Source organism: Lytechinus variegatus, chromosome 10 (genome assembly GCF_018143015.1).
Source record: "Lytechinus variegatus isolate NC3 chromosome 10, Lvar_3.0, whole genome shotgun sequence".
NCBI lineage: Eukaryota > Metazoa > Echinodermata > Echinoidea > Temnopleuroida > Toxopneustidae > Lytechinus > Lytechinus variegatus.
Genome location: NC_054749.1, coordinates 14,355,552 through 14,379,633, shown reverse-complemented (window position 1 = coordinate 14,379,633; position 24,082 = coordinate 14,355,552). Strand labels below are relative to the sequence as shown.

The 24,082-nt window shown below is 36.8% G+C and overlaps 1 protein-coding gene across 1 annotated transcript; it reads left to right on the top strand.

The window, feature by feature from the left end:
• Positions 1 to 4,787: 4,787 nt before the first annotated feature.
• LOC121422646 (cleavage and polyadenylation specificity factor subunit 4-like) lies at positions 4,788 to 24,061 on the top strand. The gene is made up of 7 exons (XM_041617805.1): positions 4,788 to 5,015; positions 14,407 to 14,610; positions 15,350 to 15,445; positions 18,516 to 18,609; positions 19,037 to 19,226; positions 21,698 to 21,844; positions 23,103 to 24,061. The coding sequence occupies exons 1-7, from the start codon at positions 4,913 to 4,915 to the stop codon at positions 23,214 to 23,216; spliced, it is 948 nt and encodes a 315-aa protein (XP_041473739.1). The 5' UTR covers positions 4,788 to 4,912; the 3' UTR covers positions 23,217 to 24,061.
• Positions 24,062 to 24,082: the final 21 nt, after the last annotated feature.

Sequence of the window (24,082 nt, the reverse complement as noted above, 5' to 3'; positions counted from 1 at the left end):
GATATTGCGTAATAATCTAAAAATAACTCCGAAGTGATTGAATTGAAGAAAGGGATCATTGGCGGCGGAAGCCAAAAACATTAGGGGGTCCACCTTCAATTCTGGGATGGACACACAGGTAAGAAAAAATTACAAGCAAAAAAAAATTAGGGCGGGGGCCCACCTGAATTTAGGAGAGGGCGCAGGAAACAAAATTAACAAGAAAGAAGAGGTTATCAACAAAAAATTTACTCTTTTACAGATGAGTACCGGTTCAGTAAGTTTTCGCCTTTTTCGTGAATTATGGATTAATACTTGTAGAATAACCCCCTTCACCATAGGCGGCGGAAGCGGGGGGGAGGGGGGGGGGGCGTGTACCCCCTAAATTTGAGGAGGGGGGACGGTCCCCCCCCCCCTAAAGTTGTTGTTGATGACCTTTTTTTTTTTTTGCTTGTCAATTTATTTTCCTACGTTCCACCGTAAAATTCTTGGTTGAGAACCTTTTTTTTTTTGCTTGTCAAAAAATTGTTGGTTGTCCCCTCCTAAAATTTTGGGCTTCGCCGCCAATGCCCTTCACCCTTTACTATACCACCTCCGAGCTCCCATTACTGCTTTGAATCAGTACCGTGAATGGTGCTGATTAATTCATACTATCGGGCCCCGGCCTCCAACTTAGGGAGGCCGGGGGACAGGACCCCCCCCCCCCGGCATCCGCCGCCCATGAAAGGGATGCAATTAAGAAAGAAGCAAAAGAGTGGAAACGGAGTGAATGGGGGTTAAGGGGAATTTCACCCTGAAAAAAAGGTTTGATAGCAGAAGAAAAAAAATATTATAGGCCTAAAAAGTATTGGTGAAGGTTTGAGAAAAACCGATCAAATATCAAAGAAGAAAACAATGATATATAAGCCTAAAAAGAATTGGTGAAGGTTTGAGAAAAACCCATCAAACTTCAAAGATTGAAAAAGTTATTAGAATTATGTATTTTTTTTATTTCTGAGAAATTGTAAAATTGTCATATACGAGCAGCTGCCAAAATGCATGAATGACAATTTTTAAATAGTTCATGATGACTTGTTTTCACTAGCGAGTTTGAAATGACTTGTCTGTTGATTTTTGTACTGAAGATGAAAAAAAAATCATCCATTTTCAATTATGATATTTGAGAAAATTACATTTCTTGGTTATTGTTAAATTTTATGACATGGGAAGCTGCTCGCCGTCACAAAAAAATTAATTCTGATGACTTTTCAAAATCTTTGATGGATTATCCTCAACCTTCCCAAATTTTAAATTGTTTTTAACTGCTATTTGAACCTCCCCTTTAAACAGGGGAAAGAGCTCGTTTGGGATTCTCCTGTTTTTGTCCCAAATGAATTGAGGATTAATAGATGCATGCATGGATGCAGGGAACCTCATACTCGTATCCCGCACGGCAGCCGAGAATTCACGTTTGATGGGAAGGACTAAAAGGAATAATTCTAAAAAGAAAATGAAGACCGCGCAGGATCGGCATTCCCTCCACCATGGAAAAAAAAACAGAAAGGGGGGGGGGTGGTAAATTAAAAATACTTTTTTCCGCTCGCGCTTCAAGTTTGCGCTCGCATCAATAATTGTTTAGTGATATAGATCTTGTTCACGATTATATAAATTGATTAAAATTTTCCATTCTTTATGTAGAAATGTCAATTTTTTAGTTCGCGCTAAGCGCTCGCATTATTTGGTTGTTGAAATATGTTTCGTCTTCATGGCTAAGTGACAGTCCTTCACAGGTACCTTTTCGATTAGTTCAAAACGCATATGAAAATGTTCTGCTTGCGCTTTGCGCTCGCATTATTAATGTAAGAAAGCTCCTCAATTAGCCTACTCATCCTTTTCATGATTTACAAAACATGAATAGAGTGCCTTGTTCCAAGGGCCGCGGAACGGGGAGGGGGGCTTCAGCCCCCCCCCCCCCATTTTTTTTTCCAAAACTGTGTACAAAAACGCAAAAATGACCATACGATTGTGATTTTTAACATGGTCAGCCCCCCACTTTTGGCTCGATCAGCACCTCCACTTTGAAAACCGTTCCGCGGCCCTAGCTGTGTTCAGTAGGTCTAAATCTCCCTAAATCTCGAATTTCTGCTCGCGATTTGTACTCGCATTAATTGTTTAGTTAAATACATTCTGTTTAAGTTACAAAAAGTGCTTAGAATTTCCATTCTTCGGGTATAGAAATGTCAAAAAATTTCAGCTCGCGCTTCGCACTCGCATTATTTGAAATTTTCTAAATATGTAACGTTTTCATGACTAACTGCATGCAATCTTTAGCAGCTACCTTTCCCATCAGTTCATTTCTGCTCGCGATTCGAGTATAATATTTAGCTGCATATACACATCTTTTTAAGGGTAACAAACATTGCCCATGCAGAATGTTCAAATTTTAGGAAAAATAAATATGATTTCCAAAAAAAAATAGCTTGCGTTTCGCGCTCGCATTATACAAATAAGTATTATGATATTATATATTTATGTTGACTAATGAGAATAAAGCTAAAAATTGATTGTAGGACTACCCCTTCAAAGAAACCAAAAATCATCTTCGAGCGGCCGAATTAACGAAGGCTGGAACCGCCCCAGCAGGGGACGTGTCCCCCAACCCAAAATAGTAGGGGGGACACAATATCAAATGTCCCCCCTAATATTTTTGGTCTTTTATGATGGAGAAAAATATATCACTTCACAATCGAAATAATACATGTATTTTGGACTAAATGACCTTCCATTTTGGGTGAAAACCTTTTTTTTGCTTGTCAAATTTTCCTGGCCCTGGTCCCCCTAACTTTGGGGACAGATTTCCGCATTCCGCCCATGTACAACAGACACGTAAATACTGTCGCATATTTGCACCGGGATTTCTTAATGTGTAAGGAGTCGATCCGGGGCAGAACCTGATAAAAGCGGTATAAGAGAGCAAAAAGTAGAATGGAAGCAGAAGTATAAGGGTACCTATATCGAAGAGTCGCGCTTGTATGCATGCATTCTAAGTCCCCATCTAATCAAAATCGCAGAGGTAATATATATACATACGAATTCAATTTCAATGCAGTTGATTTTTGTATTTCATTTTCAACAGAACAAAGTAATGTGCTGGTCGAAATAATTACAAACAGGCAAAATAAATTGAGGCATGTACAATATATGATATTTATCTATAAAGTGAAACAAAACAGAGTAAAGCAAAAATTCTGAGAAAATGGAGGGATCCACTAAAAAGCAGTGCTTGTATTGTGTGAAACCCTCTAAATATTTATTTTAGAATTGCCTCCGAAGACGGGCACGGAGGTGACAAAACAGAGAACAGCAGAACAAATAAACAAATAACAAGAAACAAGAAAAAAATAGAAACACACACAAGGAATATGAAAATAAAAGGAAAAAGAGATAAAGGTAAGAGGAGAGGTGACATGGCAGAGCCTGGTCGAAATTGCAGAGGTATATACTAGGTAAAAATGGCTAAGGTAATGGTAATTATGGTAGAGGAAAAATATGGCAAAGGTAAAACGGGAGAGGTAGTATGATGGCTGAGGTAACTGTGCCTGGCAGAGGACATAAAATGGCAGACGGAGGTAAAAATGGCTGAGGTGATATGGCCGAGGTAAAAATGACAGACGTATGATATAGCAGAGGTGAAAATGACAGAGGTAAAAATGGCAGAGATGAAATTAAGGAATGAGAGAGAGGTTCGTAATAATGACAGAGGCAAATAGGTAGACATATAAAAAAATGGTAGACATGGAGGCACTAAGGTGCATTGAAATCACTGGCCCAGATAATTGACTTTCTGTATTCAAGCAGCCTTAACTTTCGTCGTTTAAATGTGTAGGCCCTATATTATATTGCAAGCACTGATCTCTCCACTTACAGTGGAGAGATCAACTGATCTCTCCACTTATAGTGGAGAGATCAGTGATTGCAAATGGCGTTTGTAGTTCAGTACCAGTTTTCATTGATACTGTTGGGAGTTCTGTTGGGGATACTGCCCGGGGGGGGGGGGGGCACTTCCATTCACGAGTGGATACCATGCGCGACCATGGGGTCTCGAAAAGCACCCTAAACACGTAATTCCATATTCTGAAAACTGCACCCCTTAACAAGTATTGGCGTGTGAAACCCTACCATTGACAAGTAATGGAAAAAAAACGATACTCTTCAGTGGCAAATATGAAATGAACCCCTGAACAAGTACAGAAAATGTTTTATTGTTTCGAGTCGTTCGGTCGTCGGCTTTACCTTATTTGGTTCAGTACGATCCCACCTTCTACACCACGCGCAAAACGGACTCTAAACACGAAGTGTTGGGGCAAAAAGGACATCCTTTATAAAACATTTTAATTTTGTTTTATCATCCCCGCAAATTCGACCCTAAACACGTAATTTTCCTAGCGAAATAGCTACCCTTTTTTCATTATTTTTGCGTTTTTTGACACCCTTATCACGTTACGTACGTAACGTGCCCTATTGTGAAAAGGACATATTCCTTTTTACGTGTTTTTTTTTGGTCGCGCATGGTATCCACTCGTCAATGTATGTCCGGGCCCTATGTAGGTAAGTGGCCCCCCCTTATCATTAAGTATTATCATAATTGGATTTGGCATAAAAAATATAAGGAACCAACATAAGTCTTTTTTTTCCTCTGTGGTCTGATTTCCCCCAGATTTTTCTTCCTTTTGGGGGGGGGGGTGGGATGGGGGATCGGGCGTTGTACCGACGATGTCGACTAGATAGACTCGATCGACGGTATATGCATTGGATCGATCAATCGGGCGACTCGGACATGAGACGACTTTGTTTTGTGTTCGATAACGTTGCCGGTAGTCAATGAAATTTGGACTGATTTTCCCTTAATATTAGCTCGGATTTGGACAAGAAGTTGTTTATTTTATCTACAATCATGCAGACTATTGTAGCTAACGTCGAAAATGTAAACTTTGAGGTGGAGGTGCAGATTAACATGCAGCTAGGGACGTTACCGCTTCCCTTTTCAGGCATGGATAGTAAGTTGGAACGATTTTTTGTTGTCGGTCCCATTCATGTATAACGATGTAATGTACCGTATGATTGTGGTCCCCAACTTCACAAGTCTGTCTGCGCACCTAACAATCTGAGTTACGATTTAACATGAATTTCTTTTTTTTCCACAAAATCTTTCAGTTAATAATGTTCCTTATATTATTGTGGGCTAGTGTACCAAATATCTCTCATAAAAACTTGAAAGAAATATAGGATATTCCTGGAAAAAACCTCGGGCAGTGAACATGGTGAATGAAGAAAAATGGTTGGTAAATTCTAAATCAATGGTATCGTCCCATGCAGGGCTCTCGCAAAGTAAGGAATTACGCGTGGCGCATTTTTCAGAATTGATAATATTTTCCAACACCCAAATTTAGCGTCGGGCCGCGCCGTTGCGCGCGCGTGCGCATTACGCGCGCAAAAGATACATGCGCGCGCATGCGCGCTGCTTAAACGGGCGATCGGGAACATTTTAAAATTGATTTGAGCCGCTATAAAAAATACATGTACTTTATATACCCTCCGATATGAACTCCCGTTCTCCAAAAAGAACGGAGGAAAGGAAAATAAAACAGAATACAAATAAGAAGTCCTAAATATCTCAGATTACTAAACGGACATCCAGGAACATTTTAAAATTGTTCTGAGGTGCTAACAAGTAAAAATATATTTTATATACCTTCCGTTATGAACTCTCGTCCTCCAAAAGGAACGGCGGAAAGGAAAATAAAACAGAATAAGAATAAGAAGTCCTAAATATCTCATATTACTAAATGGACATCCAGGAACGTTTTAAAATTGTTCTGAGGTGCTAACAAGTAAAAATATATTTTATATACCTTCCGTTATGAACTCCCGTCCTCCAAAAGAAACGGCGGAAAGGAAAATAAAACAGAATAGAAATAAGAAGTCTTAAATATCTCAGATTACTTAACGGATAATCAGGAACGTTTTAAAATTGATTTGAGGTGCTAACAAGTAAAAATATATTTTATATACCTTTCGTTATGAACTCCCGTCCTCAAAAAGGAACGGCGGTAAGGAAAGTAAAACAGAATAGAAATAAGATTCCTAAATATCTCAGATTATTAAACTGACAATCATGAACGTTTTAAAATTGATATGAGATGCTAACAACTAAAGTAAAAATATCTTTCGTTATGAAATCCCGTTCCCCAAAAAGAAATATAAATGACATAATATTATTTAGACGATGGTAGATAGGAAAATGAAACAGAATAGAAATCTTAAACATCTCAGATTACTAAACGGACAACGAGGAACGTTTTAAAATTGTTTTGAGGTGCTAACAAGTAAAAATATATTTTATATACCTTCCGTTATGAACTCCCGTCCTCCAAAAGAAACGGCGGAAAGGAAAATAAAACAGAATAGAAATAGAAGTCCTAAATATCTCAGGTTACTTAACGGATAATCAGGAACGTTTTAAAATTGATTTGATGTGCTAACAAGTAAAAATATATTTTATATACCTTTCGTTATGAAATGCCGTTCTCCAAAAATAAATATAAATGACATAATATTATTTAGACAATGGTGGAAAGGAAAATTTAACAGAACAGAAGTCGTAAATATCTCAGATTACTAAACGGACAACCAGGAACGTTTTAAATTGTTCTTAGGTGCTCACAAGTAAAAGTATATTTTATATACCTTCCGTTATGAACTCCCGTCCTCCAAAAGGAACGGCGGAAAGGAAAATTAAACAGAACAGAAGTTGTAAATATCTCAGATTACTAAGCGGACAACCAGGAACGTTTTAAATTGTTCTTAGGTGCTAACAAGTAAAAGTATATTTTATATACCTTCCGTTATGAACTCCCGTCCTCCAAAAGGAACGACGGAAAGGAAAATAAAACAGAAGTCCTAAATATCTCAGATTACTAAACGGACAATCAGGAACGTTTTAAAATTGATTTGAGGTGCGATACCTTTCATTATGAAATCCCGTTCTCTAAAAGGAACGGCGGAATGGAAAATAAAACAATAGAAATAAGAAGTCCTAAATATCTCAGATTACTAAATGGACAATCAGGAACGTTTTAAAATTGATTTGAGGTGCTACCAAAATATATTTTATATACCTTTCGTTATGAAATCCCGTTCTCTAAAAGGAACGGCGGAATGGAAAATAAAACAATAGAAATAAGAAGTCCTAAATATCTCAGACTACTAGTACTAAACGGACAATCAGGAACGTTTTAAAATTGATTTGAGATGCTAACAAGTAAAAATATATTTTATATACCTTTCGTTATGAATCACGTTCTCCAAAAAGAAATATAAATGGCATAATATTATTTAGACAAGGTGGAAAGGGAAATAAAACAGAATAGAAGTCGTAAATATCTCAGATGTACGGACAATCAGGAACATTTTGAAAAATGTTTTGAGACCTGTGCTAACAAGTAAAAATATATTTTATATACATTTCGTTATGAAATCCCGTTCTCGAACATAAGTCACAAAAATCTCAGAATAACGATCGATTTAGAATGTTTTAGAATTGTTTTCGTGTATTAATGGCTTAGAATTAGTTTTATATACATTTTGTTATGATCTCCCTTTCTTCTCTGGTTTGGCTCTCGTACAAATGATTAGCCTCAGTGTTTTGACTATAGGTCAGATAAGGACAGCTTGTCCCCCAGGATTTTCGTAGGTTACATTTTATTTACAGTCGATCAAGTTATCTAAACAAGTGGATCCCCAGGCTCGATGTGGCGAGTAAGTTACGAGGGTCGTAAAACTTTTTTAAATTCTTCTGACCATTGAGTGACACCACATGTTTGCGCTGTAATTTGTGTGTGGATTGTGTGAGCAGTTGGTCAACTTGATCTGCTGTATTGGTCGATGATAACACGCCCCCCCCCCTGGAAAAAAATATTTTGTACCAATTTCCAACTCCATATGTCCCTCCTTTCGGCATCAGTTCATCTGACTTTCCTTGAATCAGAGCACAATATAGCCATTCTCCATGCTGGTCTGAGTGGTCTCTCCTCCATTCCATCTTTTCTTCCATGCTTATTCCTCTACTATTTTTCTTTATTTCTGTTCTAACAAGTTGAACTTCTTTTATTAAGAGTTTGGAACAGGATACCATATGTAATTAGATTGAATAAATCAAATTGAATAATATATTTAGCATGACATATTTTGCCACTTTTGATCTTATTTCTTTAAATCTGTTTTCAATTCACCCCCCCCCCCGAGTTGTTTATCTCTTCCATATTGAGAAAATTACGTTCCATCTTTCATCATTCTTTTGGACAAGTATGATAATAAAGAAGAAGTTTGTTTGCTAGTCTTAAATTGGAGGCTTGCCTTATTGGCAAGAAATCAATGATAGCACGATATGATTAATAAAAGTACCAGTCGTGGTTCAAATTCAATTATGGACAATTTCCAGTTATATTTAATGCAAACGTTTTTAGTTTCATCCAACTATTCCTTATTTTGAATACATGTATAGTTTACTGAAGAATATGCATTTTGGTAGTTTGACATTTTAGAACCGACTGAAAACGTAGACTAGCCCCTTTCACGAACCCTCCTCCCATCCCTTTTGTTTACGGAAAAGTACAAATTGCGCAATCTTGATCGAGAACCACATGGTCATCAGAAATCTGATACTTGTGTTGTCTGGGGTTTTCATTCTAGATGGGAGGTGTGGGGGGGGGGGAGTGGAAAATACCGTCAGATCAAATACGCAAAGGCGAGACAAAGCTTATTTGACTTTGAAGGAATATTGCTTAGATATCGAGGTTTCTTGAGCATTCATGATGATGTATTTTGGGATTTATTCAATGTTGGCCCGTTTTAGCACAACTGTGAGACATGAAATATAATGGTAAGAACATGGAAAATATTGGCATTCATGATCTATTATGATTGCCTAACTTTGGTAAAAACTATTTCAACTTATTTCAAACATTGCAATTTCTGTCAAACACATATAAAAAAAATTGTATAACTTTTATCTTTGCTTGAAAAAAAATTACAATTATCCAACACTCGAAACTTTGCACCCTAATAATTGTAAACAAAGGCATATCTTTCAGTTTCAAGATTGATTTGACAATTCGTGCAGGTAAAAAAAAAAATACCAAAACCTCACCTCAACCCAAGATCCAAATATTACACATTCATAAATCAGTTCAAATAACATTCAACCATCGAATACCATTTACCACTAACACTAAAAATTGCAACTTCGACTTTCTTTGTATTACACTTTAGAAAAAAAATAGGAACTTTTTTTAAATGACCCGTGTACTACCTTGTAAACGCCAACTGCGTGTATGAATTCAGTTGGCGTTTTCTATTTTGTGAGTGTTCATTACATATGATATTTCATTACCGTCACTGGATACCATCAAAGAAAGAGAAATTATAGATTAGTGACATAACAATATTTCAATCAATTTAAGTCATTAAAAAAAATAAAAATGAAAATAAAATATCAGGTCTATCATAACAGACAGGCGCGGATCCAGGGGTGGGGTGTGTGCATACATGTACCCAAAATAAGTTTGGAATTGATGACTTTTTTTATTTGCTTGTCATTTTTCAGGGGGGGGGGGGCAAAATTCCTCTATGAATGATGGCATTTTTTATTATTTTTATAGTGGAGAGAGGTCGTCTAATTTAGGAGACACAATCACCCCCTCAAAATTTTGGAACCGCGCCAATCTATTGGCCCATATGATTAAGAAAAAACACAAACATCCTGTAATTGTGAAACTTGACAACGATGAAAAAGGTAGGTCGGAAAATAAGGGTAAACAAAATCATACATATAACATTTGATGGAGTTAATTCTTTATCAAGTCACTCAAAACAATCATCAAAAATTAATTTTGAAATACTCGATCATGCACAGACTTCGAGGATACTGAATTCATAGCAATACATTCTTTCTCAGTCACTGATTGTGTGTGTACATTGTACCTCTGTTAGAAAATGTGTAGCTCTCTGGCTATACCAGCTCGTCATGCAGGCAAATAACGTAAACATGCTCACTAAAACCGCCATGCCTACACTGTCAGGGCGGTGTGCTCAGTCAGTCAGTGCTGTGGTGAGCGGGGTGCAGCGCGCTAGCGCTGGCATCCCGGGTTTGGGATGCATGGTATACCGGTAGCGGTCAGCCAGGCGCTTGCTTCGAGCATGGAGGTAGAAAATGCTTCGAGCAATTCAGGCGTGGCGCTCGCAGAATTTGGCGTGGCGCTATTTTTTTAGGCGTGGCGCTTCATCGATGGAATGATTTACGCGTGGCGCTAAATCTCCAAAATTGAATTACGCGTGGCGCAAGCGCCACGCGTACTCAATGGCAGCGAGGGCCTTGGTCCCATGCCTGCGCACCCATTCACTTTGCACACGATTCAGGAATTTTGATGAGAAGGCTGCATTTTGTGACCGTCACATGGAATGCCCAAAATTCATTATTTCTCCAGCTTTTTGTCTTTTTTGAGTCAGATTTTTTAATGAATATCTGTCAATATTATGAACTTATTGCATGTGTAAAGTTTGTGCTCGTTGTGTTTTTCTTTTACTAGAATTGCGCAGAAATGCATGTGCGCAGACAAGGGGGACCGCGCAGACAAGGGGGACCGCGCAGACTTGGAGGGAACTTGCCATACTATGTCTTGTGGGATTTTTTTTTCTCTAGATTAGTCTACGAGCACAGTAGATCAATACGAGCTACAATGACAAAGCGTTGATTCTTTATTATATGAAGGACTTTATGATAATTTTGGTATTTGAAGCAGTCTTCTCACCAATGCCAAATCAAGTTCTCAATAACATAACTTTTATAAGGCCTTTAGGGTTGAAAATCTTAAGAAGTTCAAAAAAAAAAGACAAGTCAATTAATGAAATAGACAATACTAATATGGCAAGCCAAAGTCAGGCTAGGGTCACTCATACGCAGGGTACTACATAACTTTTTAAAGCACTTGCCCTGTCGGGCAAGTAAATTTTTAATAATTTGCCCGAAAAAATCCTTGAAAAAAAGTTTTACCTCTTCGAAAGAAAATATTGCGGTTTTATAAACCATTTACCCTTTTTTCTCTCTTTTGACATGAACTGATGTACCTTGTTCTTGCATTTCTTTATCCAAAGTGATTTTATCTTGTCAGCCATGACCAAATTTAGGATTGAAATATCATATCGACCCTAATTTTGGCCATTCTACTGTCAGAATTTTTGCTCGCCCAATTCGAGCAAGTAGTTTTGGTCTTTACTTCAAAACACTTGACCGACGCTAACTTTTACTTGCCCCGGGCAATCGGGTAAGTACTTATTTAGCACCATGCTTACACGTATTGTGAGGTTAGTATGCTATACCAACCTCAAACTATGAACGTGTTTACACAGTGTGCAGTGCCAGTGGATTTTTTAGTTGTCAGTTAACATCACTTCATAGATTAAAGGAAACCAAAACCCAAGACGAGAAGCAATCTTATTGGAAAGAGTAAAATGAGAGGAACAATTGAAAAAAAAATTCATCAAAATCTGCTATGAAATAAGCAAGTTATGGGAGTTTGAAAACTCTTGTTGTACTGTCTATGGGGATCCTCAAATTGGCAAATGTGCTTCAAAATGGCTGATTTTGTGGACAACTCTCCATTTGTTTTGTACTCAAATTTTTATATTTTCCTCATTATCTTTAAACTTGCATCTTGCCTCCTTCTCAGCACAACATATGTCATGGGGACATATAATTCACACCACATATGTCAAGGTCAGGAGGAGATAATGTGAAATATGAAAAATAATGGGGAAAATCTATAAATTTGTGTACAAAACAAGTGGAGAGTTGTCCACAAAATCAGCCATTTTGAAGCACGTTTGCCAATTTGAGGATCCCATAGAAAGTACAAGACTTTTTAAACGTCCATAACTTGCTTATTTCATAACCGATTTTGATGAAACTTTTTTAAATTGTTCCTCTCATTTTACTCTTTCCAATAAGATTGCTTCTCTTCTTGGGTTTTGGTTTCCTTTAATGAGAATAATGTTTGCCGAAACTCATTCTGCTACTCACCAGGGCTTTCTGGTGACGGGTGTTCCATTTTCAAGTTTTATGTTATTTTTTATATTAAAAGCACATAAAAAAAAGCAAAATTGCTTACCTTGGCCTGGAAAGTGGCTTCGCATGTCTCTTCCAGGGAAATAAAAGGAAGGTCTTTGGTGGTGCCAATACAATTCACAACCTTAATTCAGCTTGATGGTATTTTATAACTAGATTCTAAATTCATAAAATATAGATCTAGACACCAATAAATTCAATAACTTAAAAAACGTATGTTTTGATTATTTTTGCCGATGATACTTTTTGGAAAACATTCAAAGCGATGACAAATTAAACAAAAAAGTAGAAAATTCTACGTGCCTTGAACAAAGCCAGCAGTGCTACCTTTTGTTTGTCAACAAACATTCCACCAAAGTCTTTACAATAAAAAGATTGGACACTTTGCCGACTTCGCATAATTCTTTGCATTGATTTACGTGTAAAATAGTTATTGTACCTTGTCTTTCCATTGTAGTGTCTTTGATCTCCTAATTTGATCTCTTAATTTGTCATAAAAAACACAAAATAATCTTCGAGTCCTAAAACATAATAAAATTACTTAAAAGTTACAGAAATTCCCTATAACTTCTGAAAAAGTAGCAAAAATAATTGTGTTCATGTGCCAAAAAATATACAGAAGAAATGGTTCCTCACTGTAGTGGCAAAAATAGGCTTTATACTGCCCTTGGACTGTGTTTAGGAGCCGTGTAAACATGTCTCATTGATAGACCATCAACTCGGCTGCCAGAAAATGTGAAGATACCGCTAAATGGAACTAAATGAACCACTAAAAATATGCAAGAACACTTGGGGCCAACTCACCCAGTGACTATTTGTGCATACCCAACAACACAATCTAGCGCCCAGGCAGAGCCAGAGCCCGACCTGTTATTTTCAATTGTGTGCATTGATGGACCAAGTTTCATTGCATGCATTGTTTTGTCTTCTCATTTTTGCCCATGTTCCATAAAATTTGATTAACATGTTAACCGATCTTCCTCATTCAACTTGCAAGTTGAATGAGGAAGATCGGTTAAGGACACTCATTCTATGAACAAGGTTATGATATAACCTTGTTCTCTGTTACTCCTCCCTGTGTGGTTAAATAAGGCTGGCAATGTTTGGCTTATTTTCTCTTTTTTTTGGACAAATGCTTGAAGTTTTGACCCTGTCAGGTTCCATTACAGCTATTCATCATAGAACTTGTCTCTTAAGTGAAAATAGAGATTGAAAAACTACAATTGTCTTGCCATATTATTTTTCACCAGTAGAGGGCGTACACAATAATATGCCCAAAATTCAAGTTTTCGAGCACTCTGGTGAATACAAAAATTACTCCCAAGTTACTATATAAAAAATAAATTGCAACTGTATGGAAACTAGTATTTTTGGCCACAAAAATGATATTTTAATGATTTTTAAAGTGTGTGCTGTGTACAGCATTGGCATGCCATAGTCCTACCTGTAGATTCCCCACAGGCAGAAAAGAAATGAACCCTTGAGGCAGCTGCCCTACAGTGTCTTGACTCAATTCTCAAGCCAGCGCTCAAGTATTATTCCCCTTTCTGTTATTTTTTACTGTACTTTTTTTTTCTGTTCTGTCAGGTTCTGATTATTTGTATTTTTTCTCTGTTACCACTCTTTTGACTTGCTACTTCAGGTATAACTCAGTGTCTTTGTGAGTGTCAGCAAACATGCTGAAGAAGTGCGGAAAATAATAACTAGGCCTAGTCAAGTTATACTAGTGATTCAAAGGCACTCAAAAGTTTGCACTGACATCAATTTTTTAATTCTCTATCATCCTGAAAAATGGACCCAACTGTTTGGGATTAATTTTTTTTTCAATGAAAAGTGAGTTGTATAGACATAGTGATTTTGTTTAGAGTTCAGTGATACAGACATGGTGTGGATTGAGACATCTTGTCTGTACATATATCCAAATTCAACTCACTGTAAAATTGTCTGCCCTTGTTTAAATAGAGTGAGATTGATCCCTTGCCATAGAAGAAAAAGATGATTTTTTAATATAAATTGTATCAATATGCATTATGATTTAGTTTCTGAGTTAGATTTAAGAAAAAATACAATGTGATTTTTAATAAAAGTTTCCTTATCTTCTGAATCACCCAGAATCAAGCAACAAATTCCAGATGAGGCGGGATATGTTTTGAATTTGACAATGCTAACTTTCAATTCGGTTCTCAAATTCAGTAAGGGCACTTGTTGCCAAGATGGTAAATTCAAGTTAACATTTGAATTTCATTGACATTGTTTTTTGATAACAGAGTCCAATTCTGCAGTATGCCAGTTTTACAAGAACCACTCCTGTGTCAAAGCTGCTCTGTGTCCCTTCAGACATGTCAAGGGGGACAAGGCCGTCGTGTGCAAACATTGGCTGAGAGGCTTATGCAAGAAAGGCGACGAGTGTGAATTCCTCCATCAGTTTGACATGACAAAAATGCCTGAATGCTTTTTCTTTGCCAAATTTGGTAAGTTGGATCTTTATATATTGTTTTATTGTCTAACTTAATGAAAACTCATTTGTTTACATCCAAACATACAATTACAACACATAAGGAATTATACATAATCAAGGAGAGACAAATACAAAATATTGGCGTCCACATAATACATTCATTCTTATACATAAGTCGATTAAAAGGGTTTAATGAGATCATTGTTAAAATAAGAACAACAAGTAGGCATATTCAGTGTAATTATCATTATCATTTTAGAACTGTTAAATGAGTAAAAGTATCTGGTTATTTCATTTCATTTATTCATTTATCTGCCTTTCAATCCATAGTGAATTGTCCCATTTTTATATTAAGGAACCCCCCGCCCAAAAAAAAATTAAATTAGATGCGCCAAAGAAGTGATTAAGAAAAATCATACCATTTATTTGTACTTGCTAAAATTTATTTTGCACAATAAGATAAAGTCATATACAGCTACAGTAAAAATATGTAAACGAAGAAATTGACATCTCCATGAACCGAACGTTTGCTTATCGCTGAAAACTTTTGTGATTGGATTACCCAATACAAAGTGAAAAAAAACAACATAAAAATACTTAATATTCCAGAAAACAATAACTTTTCTCTAGATACTTGTATTTTCTGTTGCTCATATTGATCAATGAAAGACAACAAGAAGTTAAATGTCGAAGAAGTCATGGAGTAAAGAAGTAACCAAAGAGCTTTTATTCTTTTTTTAATTCATATCCAGGTATGTGCAGCAACAAAGATTGTCCTTTCCTTCACATTGATCCTGAGGCAAAAAGAAAGGATTGTCCGTGGTATGACAGGGGCTTCTGTAAACATGGTAAGTTTAAAACACAGAAGGGATTGTCTTGGTAGGACAGGGGCTTCTGTAAACATGGTAAGTTAAAAACACAGAAGGGATTGTCTTGGTAGGACAGGGGCTTCTCTAAACATGGTAAGTTAAAAACACAGAAGGGATTGTCTTGGTAGGACAGGGGCTTCTGTAAACATGGTAAGTTAAAAACACAGAAGGGATTGTCTTGGTAGGACAGGGGCTTCTGTAAACATGGTAAGTTAAAAACACAGAAGGGATTGTCTTGGTAGGACAGGGGCTTCTCTAAACATGGTAAGTTAAAAACACAGAAGGGATTGTCTTGGTAGGACAGGGGCTTCTGTAAACATGGTAAGTTAAAAACACAGAAGGGATTGTCTTGGTAGGACAGGGGCTTCTGTAAACATGGTAAGTCAAAAACACAGAAGGGATTGTCTTGGTAGGACAGGGGCTTCTGTGAACATGGTAAGTTAAAAACACTGAAGGGATTGTCTTGGTAGGACAGGGGCTTCTCTAAACATGGTAAGTTAAAAACACAGAAGGGATTGTCTTGGTAGGACAGGGGCTTCTCTAAACATGGTAAGTTAGAAACACAGAAGGGATTGTTTTGGTAGGACAGGGGCTTCTGTAAACATGGTAAGTTAAAACACAGAAGGGATTGTCTTGGTAGGACAGGGGCTTCTGTAAACATGGTAAGTTAAAAACACAGAAGGGATTGTCTTGGTAGGACAGGGGCTTCTGTAAACATGGTAAGTTAAAAACACAGAAGGGATTGTCTTGGTAGGACAGGGGCTTCTGTAAACATGGTAAGTTAAAAACACAGAAGGGATTGTCTTGGTATGACAGGGGCTTCTGTAAACATGGTAAGTTAAAAACACAGAAGGGATTGTCTTGGTAGGACAGGGCTTCTCTAAACATGGTAAGTTAAAAACACAGAAGGGATTGTCTTGGTAGGACAGGGGCTTCTGTAAACATGGTAAGTTAAAAACACAGAAGGGATTGTCTTGGTAGGACAGGGGCTTCTGTAAACATGGTAAGTTAAAAACACAGAAGGGATTGTCTTGGTGGGACAGGGGCTTCTGTAAACATGGTAAGTTAAAAACACAGAAGGGATTGTCTTGGTAGGACAGGGGCTTCTGTAAACATGGTAAGTTAAAAACACAGAAGGGATTGTCTTGGTATGACAGGGGCTTCTGTAAACATGGTAAGTTAAAAACACAGAAGGGATTGTCTTGGTAGGACAGGGGCTTCTGTAAACATGGTAAGTTAAAAACACAGAAGGGATTGTCTTGGTAGGACAGGGCTTCTGTAAACATGGTAAGTTAAAAACACAGAAGGGATTGTCTTGGTATGACAGGGGCTTCTGTAAACATGGTAAGTTAAAAACACAGAAGGGATTGTCTTGGTAGGACAGGGCTTCTCTAAACATGGTAAGTTAAATACACAGAAGGGATTGTCTTGGTAGGACAGGGGCTTCTGTAAACATGGTAAGTTAAAAACACAGAAGGGATTGTCTTGGTAGGACAGGGGCTTCTGTAAACATGGTAAGTTAAAAACACAGAAGGGATTGTCTTGGTAGGACAGGGGCTTCTCTAAACATGGTAAGTTAAAAACATAGAAAGGATTGTCCGTGGTATGACAGGGGCTTCTGTAAACATGGTAAGTTGTAAAAAACAGAAGGGATTGTCTTGGTAGGACAGGGGCTTCTCTAAACATGGTAAGTTAAAAACACAGAAGGGATTGTCTTGGTAGGACAGGGGCTTCTGTAAACATGGTAAGTTAAAACACAGAAGGGATTGTCTTGGTAGGACAGAGGCTTCTGTAAACATGGTAAGTTAAAAACACAGAAGGGATTGTCTTGGTAGGACAGGGGCTTCTCTAAACATGGTAAGTTAAAAACACAGAAGGGATTGTCTTGGTAGGACAGGGGCTTCTCTAAACATGGTAAGTTAAAAACACAGAAGGGATTGTCTTGGTAGGACAGGGGCTTCTCTAAACATGGTAAGTTAGAAACACAGAAGGGATTGTCTTGGTAGGACAGGGGCTTCTGTAAACATGGTAAGTTAAAAACACAGAAGGGATTGTCTTGGTAGGACAGGGGCTTCTCTAAACATGGTAAGTTAAAAACACAGAAGGGATTGTCTTGGTAGGACAGGGGCTTCTGTAAACATGGTAAGTTAAAAACACAGAAGGGATTGTCTTGGTAGGACAGAGGCTTCTGTAAACATGGTAAGTTAAAAACACAGAAGGGATTGTCTTGGTAGGACAGGGGCTTCTCTAAACATGTTAAGTTAAAAACACAGAAGGGATTGTCTTGGTAGGACAGGGGCTTCTGTAAACATGGTAAGTTAAAAACACAGAAGGGATTGTCTTGGTAGGACAAGGGCTTCTGTAAACATGGTAAGTTAAAAACACAGAAGGGATTGTCTTGGTAGGACAGGGGCTTCTCTAAACATGTGAAGAATACTATTCTCAATGCAAGAGCATTGATCCAGCAGTCTGTATTCTCTTCTCCCGCATGCCCATGATCCAATTCTCAGATTGTGTCACGCAGTGGCAGATCCAGGGGGGGCGCACAGCCGGCCTTAGCCCACCCCCCCCCCCCTTGAGAGCCATAATCAAAATTTGTAATATAAATATACCTTTTTTATGCAAGTGTGCTCCCCCCTTTGAAAGTGAGACCTTTTTTGGGGGCTTGTCAATTTTTTTTGTGGACTATCATTGCTGCACCCACTTGGTCTAGATCTACTTGCAATTTTACATTATGACCATTTTGTCCAATAGGCACTTGGCCTACTACTCACTTGGGGTTTTTTGACAAAGTGTGACTAAGTTTCACATTGTGGCACATTTGGGTATTTTCAAAACAAACATCCCTCCTTGGATTTTCTTGGGTCAATGTGATTTTATCCACAAATCAAGTACTTCCTATACGGTTTAATTATGTGTACCATGTTTAGCATGCTGCTAGTGATTTTTCTCTGACTAATTTGTTGTGAGGATTTCAGTAGCTTATAGCAGTCAGTGAAAATCAGTGATTACATGTTCCGTGCTTCCTTTGCCTTTACCGATTCTCCAGGTCCACTTTGCAAGAGTCGTCACGTGAGGAGGGTATACTGTCCAAACTACCTTCTTGGTTTCTGTCCAGATGGCCCAAACTGCAAATATGTACAGTGAGTATTAAAGAAATCTCCTTGTAAGAGTTTAAGTCCTAACTCCTAACTATTTTCCCCACCAGAGTCCCCTGGGTTTTCTATAATGACATTATTACTAGTACCTGGTACTAGTAGTGTTTGTTGTTGTTGTTATTGTTCCAAACTGAGTCCTGATGGCATTGCTCCGATTGGACCCGGTGTCCCTAAGAAAAATGAATATAAAGTTTAAACTTTTTTTAAGAACTAACTTTATTGATAAATTTTTCACATCATATTACAGATTACTGGTTATGAAATGAAACTGTGGGAATGCGATTAGCATGCAGGATTTTTCAGTGTCTTTTGCTTGAAATTTGAATTCATATGAGCCAACCTACGATCCTAAACCACTGTGACCAAGCCCCATATTTGATCAGTTCCTTTGTTTTACTCCCTTCTCGTGTAGCCCAACCTTTGACCTCCCGACCTCTGCTGAAATGAAAGATCTACACACGGGTGGCCGGAAGATTTGGACATGCCACAGCTGTGGTGAACCGGGTCATAAAGCTATCAACTGTCCTAAGAAGAACCCAGTTCAACCCTATAATACTGCCGCTCCGCCGATGTCTTTCAGTCAGAAACAGGCTGCAGAAAAGGTTAGTGAGATCAGGGCCCCGTCTTACAAAGAGTTACGATTGATCCAATCAATCTCAACTCAATGGAAATCCATCAATATAATATTTTTGTATACAGGAAATTTGTAAAATGTCATTTGTTTACAAAGGAGAACACACCAAATTGTCAAGAAATCAATGAATTTATGGATATTTATATCTAGAATTTTTTTTCTTAACAAACATGCATTTTATATGTTGTTTTTGCTGGCTTTCCATAGTTGCGATTGATCAGATCAATCGCAACTCTTTGTAAGATGGGCCCCAGATTTTTAAACTCTTAATTACTGTACATTGTGTATGCCATAAATTTGAAGTAGAGATATTTTTGTGGTTCTTAACTGTTTTGAACGTGTGTCAGGTGTAAATTTTGGGATTTTTTTTCTAGTTTCCATTTGAGTAAATCTCCATGTATCAAAGCATAATTTTTTTTCGCAAAGTTTTATTTGCAAAGATAAAACCACTGCATAAACATTACATACTCTGGGCTAAAGACCCAAGATTTCAGTGATAACTGAATTTTCAGGAAGAAGACAGAATTTAAGAGAAATATACCTATCTGCAGTATTTATGTTGTATTCACCAAGCCTCCTGCAGAGTGTTTGTGTCATAGAAACTTGGATTTTTCTCAGATTTTACGATTTATTTATCACCAAAGAACATAGAATGTGATGTTGAGAAAACTGTATAACTCAGAATTTTCATTTTTTGAAAGTGGAAAATTTTGGACTTTACTCAAGCCCTTGTTCAAACTAACCATAGGCAAAAATAAGCTTAGTTCAATTTATTGAAGACTGTACATCTCATTTGCATTCTATTTTTTTTGGTGAAGGTTTGACTTTCAATCAATGGCTAACAAAATGGGGGGGGGGGGGGGCACCATGCTTCACCCCCCCCCCCAGCTCTTGGCTGCTGATTGCATGATGTTGACAAAAATCAGTGCACATTGTTACCCATACCATATTTTACAAATCTGTAAGCTCAAATTCTGTGAAGGATTTCACAATTATTTAATTATGCTAAGTTATGCATACAATTGAAAGGTTTACTCTAACTTAAGTTATTAGAAGGCCTTAGTTTGTTATGTACAGACTCTCTGTAAGATTCTGATCAAATGTTCTAATTTGAAAAAAAAAAAAATTATATATTTCTTGATTTATTTATTACTCTTTTGACAGGAATCATGAGCAATTATTTGGATCATAATCACACTAAACTAATTGTAATCATTTAAAGGACAAGTCCACCCTACACAAAAGTTAATTTTAAAGAAAGGAGAAAAATCCAACAAGCAAAACACTGAAAATTTCATCGAAATCTGATGTAAAATAAGAAAGTTATGACATTTTCAAGTTTCGCTTAATTCACAAACACAGTTATATACACATCCTGGACGGTATGCAAATTGTCAAACTGATGACGTCACCCACTCACTATTCCTTTTCTATTTTATTATAAGAAATATGAAAATTTTAATTTTCTCCCCATTTTTATGTGAAACTAAATTTTATTACTCCATGAACATGTGGAATTGCCATTATTTTAAGAGTTTATTGTTAAATCAAGTTGGTCCTTATTGTCAAATCTGTAAAAATTGAAATATTGTATAATTCAAACAATAAAAAAAAAAATAAATAGTGAGTGAAGGACATCATCAACTCTCTCATTTGCATATCACTGTGTTGTGCGGTTTAACTGTTTTGTGAAAAATAAGCGAAACTTAAAAATGTCTTAACTTTCTTATTTTACATCCGATTTGGATGAAATTTGCAGCGTTCGGTTTGTTTTATTTTTCTCTATTGATTCAAATCAACAATTTTCTGGGGTGGATTTGGCCTTTAAAGTAGAAATAAACATGCATGGATAATCAATTTATTGAATTTGTACAAATTCACATTTTTATGATTAATCTGCATTATAGACATATTGGCCTGAATTCACAATGGTGGTTTTGTAAACCATCGGTTGAACCCATGGTTTATGGAGATTTCCTGTATAAATTATGCTGAATTTACCACTTATACTGAAAAGTGTCCAATACTGATGGGCGCCTTTGGTCATAGTGCTCCAAATTGACACCGGTTGCCATGGTTAAGTACATGTACACTGTTTTATTCATGAGTCCATTGTTTAAAGAGTCCACTGTTTAAAGAGTGGACTCATTAATTCAAAACAGTGGGCTCATGAATGAAATAGCGTACTTAACCATGACAACAGGTGTCATTTTGGCGCACTGACAAAGGCGTGCATCAGTATAGGACTTTGTTCAGTATACATGGTAAATTAAGCATAATTTGTACAGAAAAAAAAAGCATGGGTTCAACAGGTGATTGTTAAAACCACCTTTGTGAATTCTGGCCATTATGCTTGACATCTAGGGTCATTTTAGGATTAATAATGACATCCTCTTCCTCACATACATGTATGTTTATTTTTTTTGTCGCTGTTTTCAGCAAGGACAGGGGCTTCGTGTTCTATCCAACTCAGAGGTCAACTCTCAATCTACTCTACAAAACAACAAAGAGACAAATCAAACATTCCAGCCAAGGCATGGATTTCAGAGAGGTCAAAGGTCATATGATCACATCACATGTTATAAGGTAAGAATTACAACATTTCAATTCCTTGAAGCTTAATATTAGCATCATATATAGAGGCCAAGTTCACCTGAACAGCAAGTTGGTCTAAAAAAAAGTGAAAAAAGTATAATACTGAAAGTTTCATCAAAATTAGATATGGAAATACATGTAGAAAGTTAAATGATATTTCAAATTTTGAGTAGTCTCATATGCACAAACATGTGGTGTACAAATAAGGAAGCTAATGACATTAAAATGCAACGTCTATGTACATTTTATTATTGAAATACCAAGTTATTTCAATTTTTTCTTTTTTATGAAAATTCAATTTTGTCTTATTTCAGAGATTAGCATCCATCCAAATGTATGTTTTGCTTCTCCAACTAAAATTAAGTTCACAAGGTTTGGTTTCATGATGTTAAACCATAGACCTATGAAGAGAAGGACATTCATCGCTATAGATAATGAATTCACTAACAGGTGACTGTAATTGTCATCTGAATAACATTCTCTCCATACTAGTCTTCTTTGGTCCTATGATCGTCACCATGAGAAAGGAGTGAAGCAGTTCGTGATTGGACATTTATATTTTACAGATTATATGCGCCGTTGATAACAAATCAATATAATAATGGAAAATCATTGTGCAGTTTTTGTTATACCTTTGGTAATCTTAATTCCATATGTTTCATTAGGGGGAATTTCTGCATATTTTAATACAGAGGCAATATTGTGATTGATTGTTTACCATTTAAATTTCAATTTTCCCAAGTTTCTCCATAATATTCCAGATTTGCATGGCATATAACACGTATAGATCGTGTATCTCTCAATGTTATTGAGGTCCTTATGTGTGAGCAGTAGTTAGTGGAACGAATAATATCATATTTTATATCATAAAAATTGTCTGCTTCTCAAGTTTGCTGCTCCATATGAAGCATGTTGACCGGAAGGCACATGCTGAAACAGGGTATCAGCCAACAACAAAAATCAAGACCGGGAAACTGTTCCGTCTTTGAGTGATCAGATACCCTTGGTAGTCATGGTAATTGCTATTACAACACCTGTTTGTTCTCATTAAGATGCGCATAACCAGCTGACGGTGACTATCATTGGATCAAAGAAATGCTTACGTTAATCGTCCATCTTTTCATAGGTCCATGGTTAAACATATTCAGATTACCATTATCAATGGAATTTTTGAATAAAAAATCATTCTACTTTTGGCATACTAGCAAGTAGATAACTGTTGTTTGTTTGTTTATATTCATCTTAACAGTGTGGAGAGAAGGGTCATTTTGCCAACCACTGCCCGAAAGGTCATTTAGCATTCCTGAGTAATTCATTACAAGGTCCGCAGAGCACACAACAGGAAGAGCAGCAACCTCAGTGATGACCTTTTGACCTTTCCACCAATTCAACCATGTCTGATTCCTGCTACTAATTCCTTTCACATCTCCCAATCCATTCCAGGCTCCATGCCCCGTTTTTCAAAGAGTTACGATTGATCCAATCAATAGCAACTCTATGGAAATCCATTAGTGTCATAATTTTTTCTACAGGAAATTTGCAAAATGTCCTCTGTAAACTAAGGAGAACACACCATACTGTCAAAAAATCATTGAATTTATGGATATACATTCATATCTAGAATTTTTGTTGAACAACATTCATTTTATATGTTGACTTTGCTGGCTTTCCATAGTTGCGATTGATCGGATCAATCACAACTCTTTGTAAGACGGGCCCCAGATTGAAATGCACTGGTGCTTAAACGTTAATTTGAATCCACTGATTTGTTTTGCAAAATGCAAAGTGCATGGTCTATTCGCTTGGAGGAACGTTAGATGAATAATTTAGATTTATTTTATTTGAATTTAATTGTGTAGAATGATTCTAAATTTCAAAGATTATACATGTACATGCAAACTGGGGGTAAAAAGATCTGTGATATAAATCTTCCTCATATTATATGGTAATATTTAATTATTTGGGGCTGTAATATTAAATATATTTTGTACATGATTAAAATGATGATTGTAGTATGAAGTGCCAAAATTTTCCTGATATTTGATTTCATTTCAATTGTTTCAAACAATGTAATATGTGAGAAGAAATAGTATGAATTGTAATACTGCACTTCATCTTTAACTGATTATCTTAATTTGTGATTGGGCTAACCATGCATGACAAGTTGCTAAAAGGTACAGAAATACTTGCATATACAGTGTAATTTGGTTAGAGGAAATTTGTCGATGA

What these genes read in the sequence shown, in the direction of transcription:
- LOC121422646 (XM_041617805.1), top strand. Translation starts at nt 4,913, where the DNA reads ATGCAGACTATTGTAGCTAACGTCGAAAATGTAAACTTTGAGGTGGAG. An exon ending in AGAAACAGGCTGCAGAAAAG is followed by an intron (nt 19,227 to 21,697) that starts GTTAGTGAGATC and finishes CGCTGTTTTCAG; the next exon opens with CAAGGACAGGGGCTTCGTGT. An exon ending in ATCACATCACATGTTATAAG is followed by an intron (nt 21,845 to 23,102) that starts GTAAGAATTACA and finishes TCATCTTAACAG; the next exon opens with TGTGGAGAGAAGGGTCATTT.